Consider the following 12383-nt stretch of genomic DNA (forward strand, 5'->3'; position numbering starts at 1 on the left):
AATGTGGATAAAATTACAGGTTGAAATTCTGGTTTTATTTCAAAATGATAAATAAACCGAGGCATTGTTCTGACCACATTCTACTTCTGGAGGGCTTGTGGAGTTAGAGAAACAGTTCCAGGGGGGCTCCAGTCAGACCCAGAATGACACCAACCAAACTTGTGATTGGCAGAGATGGCCTCTTTAATCCTCAGGGATTTTTAAAAGTTCTCCACCCTAATTTCTGAGTATCATAAAAAGTAAAAAGCACTTCTGTTTTGTCATTTTTCCTTTGAAAATGTTTTTAGCAGCAAACAGGACTCCTTGTTTTCCTTATTTCATTTTTTTTTTTTTTTTATGAGCACAGTAATTCTACGTCAACTTACTTAAAATTAGGGAAAAAACCCCAGAGCCCCTCAGTGGCGCTGCTTGACCCACGGAAGGCTCACATAAATGTGCTCATGTTCACGTTGTCACTTCTACAAATATCAATAAAATATGGTTTGTAAATTGTAAATACAGTAGTAGCAGTTCACACATATTTGATATGCTTTCACACAAGGATTCAGTAAACAATAAATATAATTTCCCTTCTTCAAAACAAAAAAGGGATTTGTAGGTGAAAAAAAGGGTTAATTTACTCTGGGTGTATCAGCACACCACTTTCAGTGTGCTTTGAAAGAATTAAAAACCATGAAATTGTATTCACTGAATACTGGCCCACAGTTATATATATATATTTTTTAAACCTGGCCTAAAAAAACCAACAAAAAAACCCCAAACCTGGCTTAAATACATACATCATGGCTTTCTCTTAAAATCCTTACATCTATGGGGATTTGTGGTACGTGAGACTGTACTAAATTTTTTTTCCTCATTAACAATTTCATTAAGTTAAAAAAAATCTGACATTTCCCTTAAATGTTAAGTTGAAGCCTGATCTATGCTGCTATGTCCTGTGAAATGAACCTAATTTCAAAGTGAATGGGAACGCCTGAGTGGCCATTTAGAGTGCTGCATTTTTTCCTTCCCTCATGATTCCTGCTGGGTCCTCTTCGCTGAGGCTTTTCCCTGAGTCATATATTTACTGGAAAGGCTACCTAGAGGGGGGGAAAAAACAAAACCCAACATAAATAAAACAAGCCTCACTTTATCACAAAAGCCATAAAATTACTTCTTATTATTACTTATTTACAGAAACTTTTCACACTGGTACTGGTCACTTATTTTGAATTGAGTAAGCAAGGCTAGATATAAAAAAGGTATGTAAGGAACATGATCTATTAAACACAAACCTAGTCAAAATTCTTTCTAAATGCAGGCAGGTTGCTAGAGTGACATCATTCTTATCACTGTTTCCATGTTGGTGCAGAGGGTCAGGTGGACTTTTTGAAACCTCTGCTTTGCATACCTCAGTGTCTTCACTTACAACCACACAGGACAGATTGCAACAAATTCTTTGACTAAAAATAAATATCTTGCATCATTACTTTGCAGATATGAACCTGTGAATGGTGACATTCTAGCAATACCTTATTGATACAAAAGAAAAAAGGACATTTATTGTATTTACAGGTAAAGGACAGAAATGTGGATTACTAATTAAAGGCATACTACAGAAGACTTAATAAGTTTTGTTCTGGAGTATAAACAAGTCGATCAATGAAAAGAAAACTGAGAAATTCTTAATTATGTTTCAGAAAGTAGTATATAACAAAGGTTGAGTTTCTAACCAATGAGGTAAAGTGGATTGTTCAATAGCTGGTACTGTGTCAAATAAGTCATTTTGGGAGGGAGAGGAACGTTAGTTTTCTTTCTTTTCTTTCAACATAACCTTCCTCTCCACCCAATTCCAAATGAATTACAGAATTAAATATAAAAGCGCCAAAGTATAAGAAGTAATGATTATTTATATAATCTTGGGGTGGGGAAATTTCCTAAGCACACCACCTTGCCCTATGAGAAAGACTTGCTGTGCTTAGTACTAAAGCAAGTCAATAGGGAAAAGACGAACACCGACATACAGCTGGGGAAAGAAAAAGTGACATACGGAAGGGGGAAAAAAAGCATATGAGTATATATAAAAAACATTTAGTATCAATGAGTAATCAAAGAAATGCAACTTAAAACAATTTTTGATCATCAAGTTGAAGGAAGATCAGAAGGACAGAGAGGTGGGTTGGAATTTTGCTAAATGAATAGTCATAGAAATCTTACCATAACTGAGGTATGCAAATAACTTAAATGTTCAAAATTTGTGATATGAATGACTAAGTATATAATAGACACAACAGAATACGAGATTTGCATAGAAGAATAATTACTAATACAAAAAGTAGGTTATAAAACCACATGAATAGTATTTTCATTTTCATAGAAACTAAAAATTAAAGGGGCGCCTGGGTGGCTCAGCTGGTTAAGCATCTGACTCTTGATTTCAGCTTAGGCCTTGACCTCAGGGTTGTGAGTTCAAGCCCTGTGTTGAAAAACAGTTAAAAAAAAAACCCACTAAAAATTAAAAACAAATGAAAAATCCTATCAATCCAATGTTTGCTGTCTCATTGTCCTTATCTGAAAAAATGTGAGCTATTACACCTACCCCCTTGGAATTATTCTGAAGATTAAATAAACTGATACAGGTAAAGCAACTGAACAGTAGCTGGTACATAGAAAAGTACTCAATAAATGTTAGCCATTATTAGTACATTGATGTGAAAAGATGGGAAGACTTTATTTCCCAAACCTAAATAGTAGTTATGCTCTAGAATGAAGTATAAATGGCTTTTATTTTATTCATTTTTGCTTAACTATCTACATTTACTAAAGCAAACATATTAAGTATGCAAATAGAAACTTATGCCCCCCCAGAAGCAAACTTTTCAAAGCAGAGCATCTAGATAAAGTCAATGCACAGTGAAAAACGAGTGATACCATTGCACAGCACTCTCCCATGGTATTTATACTCTAGAGCCTCGAATGGTCTATAGGCAACAAATCTTTGATATTCTGAACTGCCTGAAGTATTGAGGATAGACTTATCATTCCAGGGACAAAAAGTTTAGATCACTACACCTCGTATTTTACACACAATTCATAGAGGTTCAAGATCTAACCAGAAAAAAATAAAAGTTTTAAAGCTGTTAGAAGAAACTACAGATGGATATCTTTATTAACTCAGGGAAGAATTTCTTAACAATGACCCTAAAATCACTGAGTGACATGACCATGAAAACTAACCATGGAAAATCCATCACCAGTTACCTCAAAATTTAGAACTTTGGAGTGGCAACAGACACAAGTTGAAAGACAAGATATGCTGGAGGAAGATATCTGGAATGTATATAGTAAAGGAGTAGTATTCAGAATAAATGTAGAATACTTACAAATTAATAAGGAAACGATAATGCAACAGGAAAATAGGCAAACGATAGGTATAGGGATTTTACAGAACTCCAACTGGTAACAAACACAATATGGGTAAATGATATGAACAGGGAATTCACGGAAGAGTAACTCCAATTGGCTAATAAACATATAACAGTATCACCAGAGTCAAGAAAATATACATTAGAACAACACCAGGGTATTTTTCACCCATCAAATTTGCAAAAATAAACACTGCTGTTGGGAGTGGCAATTATTTCAACCAATCACTTGATAACCTAAGTTGAAAATGCACATACGCTACGACTTAACAGAGTTTGACTTCTAGATACACAAATGATAAAACCTCTCATACATGCTCAAGGAGTATCAGATGTGAATGTTCAGTACAGCACTGTTTATAAGAGCAAAAAACCAAACACAATCTAAATGCTCATGTGCTACCTAGTGGATAGTATGTTCTGTATTCATAGATAGAATACTGGAAAGAAATACAACTAAGTCTATATATAGTGACCTACATAAATTTCAAAATCACTTCATTAAATAGATATGAAAAAGCAGGGTGTAAAACATTCTTATTATACAGTATGATGCATCATTTAAATTAAAAAAATCACCAATGATATGTATGTTAAAGGGTACATATGTAAGTTTAAAAAAAAGAACTGGAAGAACATCTGAACTCCTAATAATAGGTGCCTCTGGGGTGGAGGGGCCACAAAGGATGGGTGGAATGGGTCTGGGATGGTGGTCAAAGCGGACTTTGACTATCTTAATGATCTTTTATTGAAAAAAAGATTGAGAAGAAAATAAGGAAAAAAAATAAGGTCAGTCCTCTAGTAGATGAGTTATATTAGTATCTCCGTATTTTTCCCAACATGTTCGGAAACCACTCTTTTCTAAGAATAGTGCTAATAGTCTGATTACTACATAGCCTGTATAAAAAAAAAAATCAGACCTGAAGAAATTTCATATAAAAAATGTGCATGTAAAAAAGTAAACCCACTAGAAATAAAACATGAACTTTTATGTACTCTGAGGGAAGAACATGAAATTTATAAACCTCTGGAAGCCTGACTTGAAATCACCTAAAAATGGGCTAGATGAAACGACTAAAACAAGCAAGTGACAAACTATATGGCAAAACAAATCATAAACGAGACTGAAAGATGAGTAAATTGGAGTGGTGGCGAGGAAGGACAGAACACGTTTGCTAAAGGACAAATGGATTTCTATGTGGAAACTAAAGCTCAAAACAGAGATGATTACCCTAGTTAAAAAATATAAAGATAGAAACATGAAGAAATACAGATGAAACATGTGAAAAGCAGGAGACTTCAACGGAGAATACAAGCCGATGGGCAAAAGACTACTCCCATAAAGTGAGGGTCTGGGAAACAGGCAGTCAGAGACTCTCTGGGGTGGCCAACAATCCCGTTTTGGCATTGCTGGCATCATTGTGAGAAGGTGTGCACTTTTTAAATCTATCATTCTACTGACTAGGAATTTATCCTGAGGCAATAACTAGGCAAATATTGCCTGATGGTGTTTGATATAAACAGTGGTCTTCAAACTTGGGTACATGTAATCCCTGAGCCAACTGAACAGGATGAGTGGGCAGGGGGCTTTATGGGGCTTGACTGGGATGCCTCATGTCTACTGGATTCTTTCTGAGAATGCCTCTGTGGCCAAGGTTTTGGGCTCGTTCTCAGAAGGCACACCAGTCTTCCTTTCACAGTCCTCCTACTTTATAGAAGAGAGGCATGTCTCCTCCTCATCCAAATCTTAATGTGGTACATGGCCTTGGGAAAAAACCCAAGGAAGCAGGAAGGAAAAGAAACACCGGTTATCTGTGGTAAGTGTGAATGCCGCTAAAAAAATTCCGAATTTTTAGCTTTTGTGAAATTACACTGATAGGTGATGTTCATCGCAAATAATTCTTAATGATACATTACTATGTGATTTTTGGTCGTTTCGTTTAAAAAGAACGGCAATAACTGAATGACACTGTTGTAATACATCTTCCATTCCCAAAGAAAGCATATGTATTACTTTTAATAATACATATCATAAAGACTACTGGGGTTTCTTGATGTTTACCAACTATAAAAACAAAAAAGATTTGGGATAGAAATGATGAGGAACAGTGTTTCATTCCTGTAGTATTGATCCAAAAATACTTGACTGTATGGAGAAAAATCCCATCTATCTCATTAAATGGCAGTCACTTTCAGTATGTAAACATAAATAGAAAAATCTTTTTCACTAATTTTTATTTTATTTTATTATTTATTTATTTATTTTTAAAGATTTTATTTATTTGACAGACAGAAATCACAAGTAGGCAGAGAGGCAGGCAGAGAGAGAGGGGGAAGCAGGCTCCCTGTGGAGCAGAGCGCCTGATGTGGGGCTCGATCCCAGGACCCTGGGATCATGACCTGAGCTGAAGGCAGAGGCTTTAACCCACTGAGCCACCCAGGTGCCCCTTTTTCACTAATTTTTAATAAAAAATTGTAACATTTGTTTTGATCAATTATATATTCTAATGCAAAAACTCAATTTAGAAGAAATTTTCACATTTTGATAAAAAGCTTAAAAAATCCAATTTCTATAAATATTATTATTCAGATAAGGAGGATAGGCTGATCAATAATATGCTTGAATTTGAATCTTCTTTAAGATTTTGTTTTTAGGGGCACCTGGTGGCCCAGTGGGTTAAAGCCTCTTTGCCTTTGGCTCGGGTCATGATCCCAGGGTCCTGGGATCAAGCCCCGCATCGAGCCCTGCATTGGGCTCTCTGCTCAGCAGGGAGCCTGCTTCCTCCTCTCTCTGCCTGTCTCTCTGCCTACTTGTGATCTCTGTCAAATAAATAAATAAAAATCTTTAAAAAAAAGATTTTGTTTTTAAGTAATCTCTATACCCAAAGTGGGTCTCGAACTTACAACCTTGATATCAAGAGTTGCACACTCTACCCAATGAGCCCTAAAATACTTGAAATATATATGCTAAAAAATATACTACCTTAAGATGGAAGTAAAACAAAGGAATTCAATGAGGAAAGTAAAATTTCTGCCTGTTAAGGAGCTGTAAATGAATGGTAGCGTGTATAAAAAAGCAGTGATATATTAATTTCATTTGATACATTTAAGGCTAATTGATAAGTTTTATTTTAAAATTTCAACACTTATTTAAAAAAACCCTCAGGAATTATATGCTTTGCAATTCTGATGAAAATTTTAGACATCAACTTAAAAATATATAAGATATATGGGTTTTCTACATTTTGAGGGAAGAATATGAGAGCAAAAAAAGTTTTGGAGGACACTGATGTACCAAATATTTGAAAGCAGCTAGTCCATTAATAAGGAATAATTAAATAAATAATGGCATGTTCATATACTGGAATATCGAGAAGGGTATCAACAAGAATGATCTCTACTCACTGATAAGTGAGTCCCTATATTGGGACACAAGGTGTCCCTATATTGTTTACAAAGGTACTTCTGTTATTTTATTTTACTCAAGATTTTAAGTAATCTCTACACTCAACACAAGGCTTGAACTCACAACCCTGAGATCAAGAGCTGCATGTTCTACCAACTGAGCCAACCAGGCGTTCCTGTTTCTGTTATTTTAAATTTACTATCATAAAGAGCACTTTTTAAAAAAATTAGGCTTCTAAATTCCGGTCGAGGAAAAAAACTATCATAGTATATACACATCATCATGAGGGACTAAAGATACCATCAATCTCTTCCAACATCTTCAGTTTTTAGGATTTCAGACTGTGAGATTAAAATGGAATAAATGGAGAGACAGACGTAGTTCTTTTGGAAATGTAATCTTCTTTGCAAAAAGGGGGAGTTGTAAGGAATAGAGAAATGTTAGTTTTTTTGAGATTCTCATTCTGAATAAATTGTTATTATGTAAACCAGAGTAATTCACTTATGCAGGAAAAACAGCTGACTATGGTTCTAATGTCCATTATATATGTGTCCTATTAGAAGAGGGAAATAACAGCGAGGCAGGAAACTCTTTATACCCGTAACAAGGCAATGATAACTTGCTCAGGGATAATATTTGCCAGATGCTGTGAAAAGAGCTTTATGTATAGAAAATTAATCCTTACAACTGTCCTGTGAGGCGTCAGCCCCAATTTATTGATAAGAAAACTGAGGTACAAAGGTGTCCGGTAACTTGACAGAGGCTGAAAAGCCAGCAGGGCTTTATTTTTACAGCAGGGCTGTATTTCAAACTCAGGTATGTCTGACTTGAAAGCTCTTATTCTTGGCCCTTCTCCTGCTTAGTCTCTTTATTCTTTCAAAATGAATACATTTCTATCAGTAAAACTCACTGAACATCTAAGGCACTGTGTCAGCAGTGTGTATAAGGGGGAGGGGAGTCACAATGGAAAACGAGGAAATTCATGGAATCTTCTATTCTATTCATTACTCTCTCATTTGAGAGTTAAGGACTATATGCAGCCCAGGAGAAAGGAATGGAGCAAGAAGTATCAGGAAAGAGAACTTGGCTTTTTAGGGGCTGGGTGCTTTAACCTCAGGATCTGGTAAGATAAATGGGGCTACAGCCCTTCTCTAGATGAGACATCTGGAGTTCAGAGAAAGCAGGTCTCTTGCCTGAGGTCAATATGGCTACTGGAGAGAACAGGGGCCGTCCTATTAACAGGAAACCACCTGTGTGTCACATATTTAGTACTGTGGGAAAAAAGAGTTCTGGGGAAATTTAACACTACGGACAGTTGAGACGTATTTCAGATTTATAATATAGACAATGGGTGAATTTATTGTGGATAAATCTGACAAGTCTTAACAGTTGTTGACTGAGGAGTTTAATTAAGATAGATTTTAACCACCCATAAATTTTTTTTTCTGGTATAAAGTAGGTATGTTTATTGTAATAATTTTTCTTCTGTAGTCAATTCAACCTTTAAGTTTTACAGTTGCTGAAAATATTTATAAATATGTTAAGTCTCTGACGCGGAAGACAATTAACAGAAATCCTTACAGCCAATTGGTCATGCCATGCCCAGGTATTATGTCCAGATGTCCAACATCTGTGTTCTTCTCCCACTGACAAACAAATTCAGAAAATTATAATAAATTTCTACTTTCAAGACGTGTAAAGCCTTTAGCAGGAGCCACGCCGACGGACACTGTGTGGGAGCATCAGTGTGTCACCACTCCTACAAACCTCTGTTCTGCGGCTACACGCAGGTGCTGTTCTAAGTGCTTTTACATGGATTTCTCAACATCCCTGTAAGCCAGCTATTATTATCCCTTTGTAACAGATGAGGTAACTGAGTCAAGTGGAGTGTAAGCAGGTTTTTCAAGATCACAAAGCTAGAAATCATATCCTGCAATCTGATGGCAGAGGCCATGTTCTTCCACACCCTACCCTTGGCAAAAGCAACATCTCGACCAAGCAAGGATCCCTATTTTCCCTGTGTAATGCTCTGGAAATATCTGTTCAAGGCTGAGGCTTGTAAAAACAACACTCTTTTGGCTTGTTTATGGTAACTCTGTGACCCTGAAACTCTCAGAGGATCTATGGGAAGCAACGGCACACACTGCCATGGAGAGTCCATTTCCCGCACTTGGCTTTCAGAGGCAGAGGGTGTCAGCCTCCTCCTCTCGTCTCACAACAGGGCCTCAGGCCCACTTCACTTCTATTTGATTTGGGGTGTTTTCCCACTAGAACGTTTCTTGTTTTTACATCTGTCCATGCATTCTACTGAAAACAATGGCAAAATCTTCCCAGGAAACAGCTGCTCCTGCATTTTCTCACAGTGCCTCCTTCGTCTTTACCTTTATATCCACTGTTCCCTTTTTAGGTAAGGGTGGTACTTTTCTGAAGATTTCTGGCTCTTTCTCCTTGAACCATCTGACCTCACTCTATACCAACCCAGTGCCTATGCTTCACAAATTGGAATTGTAATGCGATCTGATGCCACTTTAAATGTTTTCTCCAATCATTAAAAAAAAAAAAAAATCCCTGGAATTCGCATAGCTTAAAAATCAGTGCCTATTTCTGTTTAGATTACTGTATACACTTGAGATACTTCATCCCCAGACGGACAGAAGCGGAAGTAGCTACATATTTAACAATTCCATTTATTTTTCTCTTGTGAACGACATTCAGAGTAGAGACAACCAAACATCCCCTGCTGGGAGCTCTCAGAGCTTTCCCAAGGTGAGACCACTGCGCCCTGGCTTCTCTCAGACTGTGCTGGTGAAAGCAGTAAAGCCCCTCTCTCCCGCGGGGTCTATAAGGCTGCCCAGGCGGGGTGTGCTATTTCCCGGTAACTGATGGCAGAGACAGCTTCGTCTCTTCGCATTCTAATGAACACAGCATCTCTCCAAGCTAAAAACAAACGGTGTTTGCATATCAGCAATAACATACAATAGGTAAAAGCTGATCATAAAATATGTGGGTTGTTTTACACTACATACAAAAATGTCAGGTTCTGTCAACGGAGTTTTAAAATTTCAGAAACTTTTCTCATAAACTGTACAATCAAGTTAAAAAGACTACACATGCTCTATTTGCTTATATAATTTCCTTTCTTTAACCCTACTTTATTGAATAAGATAAGAGAGACAGAGAGAGAGATTGAAACTAAGCAAAAGTTATTAAGGGTGTTTACAGGCCAGAACTCAGAATATTTGTTATAGAGTTTATAGTTCCATCTTTTCTTACTAAAAAAAGCTGAAAAAGTTGCTCAGTTACTTTGTTTTTCCTTTTCCCTCTCAAGTTTCTCTTCCCCTTCCCGACTCACATTCTTGAAACACCGGAGAAAGGGAGAGCCTCCCGGTTTTGCCTCCCTCTGGGCATCTGTCCACAGGCCTGTGGGCCAGGCAGGGATGATGTGAGGCTCGGTTGCCCACAGTTCCTCTTCCAGCACTTCTCACCAGAAACCCCTGCCGACAGGTTTCTGTCCTCTCCACGCCAGAGGGATGGCTCTTTCCAGAGTCACTAATGACGTGAGCAGTGCCCAATGCAATGCTTACAGCGCCATCCACACCGCACCCGAATTTGCAGCGGCAAGGCCCAAGAATGGTCAAGCCCTCTCTGAGGTCCCTTGTTCTCCGAGCCAGCTCCTACGCCAGGAGCCAGTTCTCCTGCTGCTCTGCTCCTTCACTGACCATCTTCTGTCTGTCTTCTTTATTTTGAGCCTTTAAATGTTCTCTTTTCTTTCTGCATTATTTTCTAGGTGATCTCATTCCTACCCAAATGATCTCATTCCTACCCAAAAGCCTTCAAACACTATCTCTACACTGAAAATACTCAAATCTCGATCTTCAGCCTGGCCCTCTGCTCTGAACACCTTGTTCACCCATCCCACTGGCGACCTGGCATCTGTACCCAGACATCTAGCGGTCTCTTAAATTGACATGGCTACAACTGAACTCTCTTTCTTCCTGAAATCTGCTCTTCCTGAGTCCTTCTCAGCACAGGAAGTTCCACTTCCATTCTTCCTGTTGCGCAGGCCTAAACGTGTAGTGTCCTCTCGGGTCCACTTTTTGTCCTATGTCACCATCTAATCCAGTGACAACCCACGCTGGTGCCAAATTATCCAGAACACGACCAGCCCTCACGTTGCCCTCTGCTCCCACCCGAGAGTAAGCCAGCACCATTTCTCCCCTGAGCTCTAGCAGAAGCCTCCTCGTGGGCCTGCTGTCACCCCCACCTCCTCACAGCAGCCATAAGGAAACTTCCACAACAGAATTCAGATTACACTTCCTTTGTTCCAAGCTCTCCAACAGCTGTCCATCTCACAGACAGAAAGAGATCCAATCTGGCTAGTGCTCAAGGTGCCTCATGATCCACACCCATCTACCCTGACCTGACCTCCTACCACCCCCTTCCCTGCACTTGCCACTCAGTGACACCGAGGGACAATGGTGGTTTTCAGTTCTATCGGAACAGTCTACCTCCAACTTCCCCTGCCTGGCCCCTTCCTTCATTTGATTCTTTGCATAAATGTTACTTAACAGAATGGCCACCTCCCTATCCAGCATTCCCTTTGCTTGCTTTGTATTTCTCAGCACCTGTTGCCATAAGAAATACTCACATATCTCTTCTGACAAGAATACAGAGTGAACGAGAGCAAGGACTTTGCTGGTTCCCTGCTGTATCGCCTGTGTTAAGGCTCATACCCTGCACTTGGGGCTGGGCAGGGGAGAGGGGAGAGGGAAAATGGCTTAATAAGTACTTGTTGAAGGAAGGAATAAATGACATAGTGAGAGAGTGAGAGAGTGGAGTTCAGGCCAACAATTACTTTCTTCCCTTACTCCGGTGCACAGCACATAGTCTCATGAGGAGAGTACACTGCTGACAAGACAGTGGCAATTTCAAAGCAGAAAGAAAAAGTGAAAGAAGAACAAAGAATTAAAGACTATGGTTCCTGCTCAGGGATGGTATAGGAATCACCTTAGAACACTTAAAAGATATGCAGGTCTAAGCCTACCCACTCAGAATCGGATTTAGGAGGTAAAGGTGGGGACAGGGCAACCGTATTTTTTAGAGTTCCCTGAGTGATTCTGATGTCCAGTCCCTGTTAAAACCACTTACTCAAAGGAAGCATCTCAAAAGGCATGTGGTAAGCTATGCAGTAAATAAAATAACACACATTTGTTTTTTTTTAAACCCACATACCTGACTGGGGACTCAAAAATATAGTTGTTTTTTGTTTCTTTTTGTCTTCATGTAAAAGCACTGCCTAAAAAATGAAATAGACTGGTTTACAAAGTCGAAAGGAAGAGCATCTGAAAACAGCCTTAAAACCGCAACCATTTCCAAGGAGGGCCGAAATTAGGCATGTGGAAGGCACAACTTTGCAAGTTAATTGAAAAGCAAGACAGAGACTCGGGAATCCTCAAAGCACGCCCCGCCATCCGGAGCCATCCGGAGCCATCCGGAGCTCAGCAAGCCGCATCCCACGCTGCACCAGAGCCAGAGACAGGAGCCGGGAGGGTTAGCCAGCGGAAGGAGGGCAG

General features: G+C 38.8%; 1 protein-coding gene across 4 annotated transcripts in view; it reads right to left on the reverse strand.

Annotated features, from left to right (window-relative positions):
• The window catches only part of TUT7 (terminal uridylyl transferase 7), a 61137-nt gene continuing 48754 nt past the window's right edge, over positions 1 to 12383 (reverse strand). For 2 of the 4 annotated variants that reach the window (XM_080819436.1, XM_080819437.1), the window contains exons 28-29: positions 12043 to 12106; positions 8256 to 8456 (exon numbers count right to left, since the gene is read on the reverse strand). In XM_080819436.1, coding sequence (XP_080675562.1) covers positions 8314 to 8456; positions 12043 to 12106 — 207 coding nt within the window. In that variant the 3' untranslated portion in view covers positions 8256 to 8313. Of the gene's footprint in view, positions 1080 to 8255; positions 9748 to 12042; positions 12107 to 12383 lie in introns of those variants that run through there. The other 2 variants (XM_080819439.1, XM_080819438.1) reach the window with 2 other exon arrangements.

Source organism: Martes martes, assembly GCF_963455335.1.
Source record: "Martes martes genome assembly, chromosome: 12".
NCBI lineage: Eukaryota > Metazoa > Chordata > Mammalia > Carnivora > Mustelidae > Martes > Martes martes.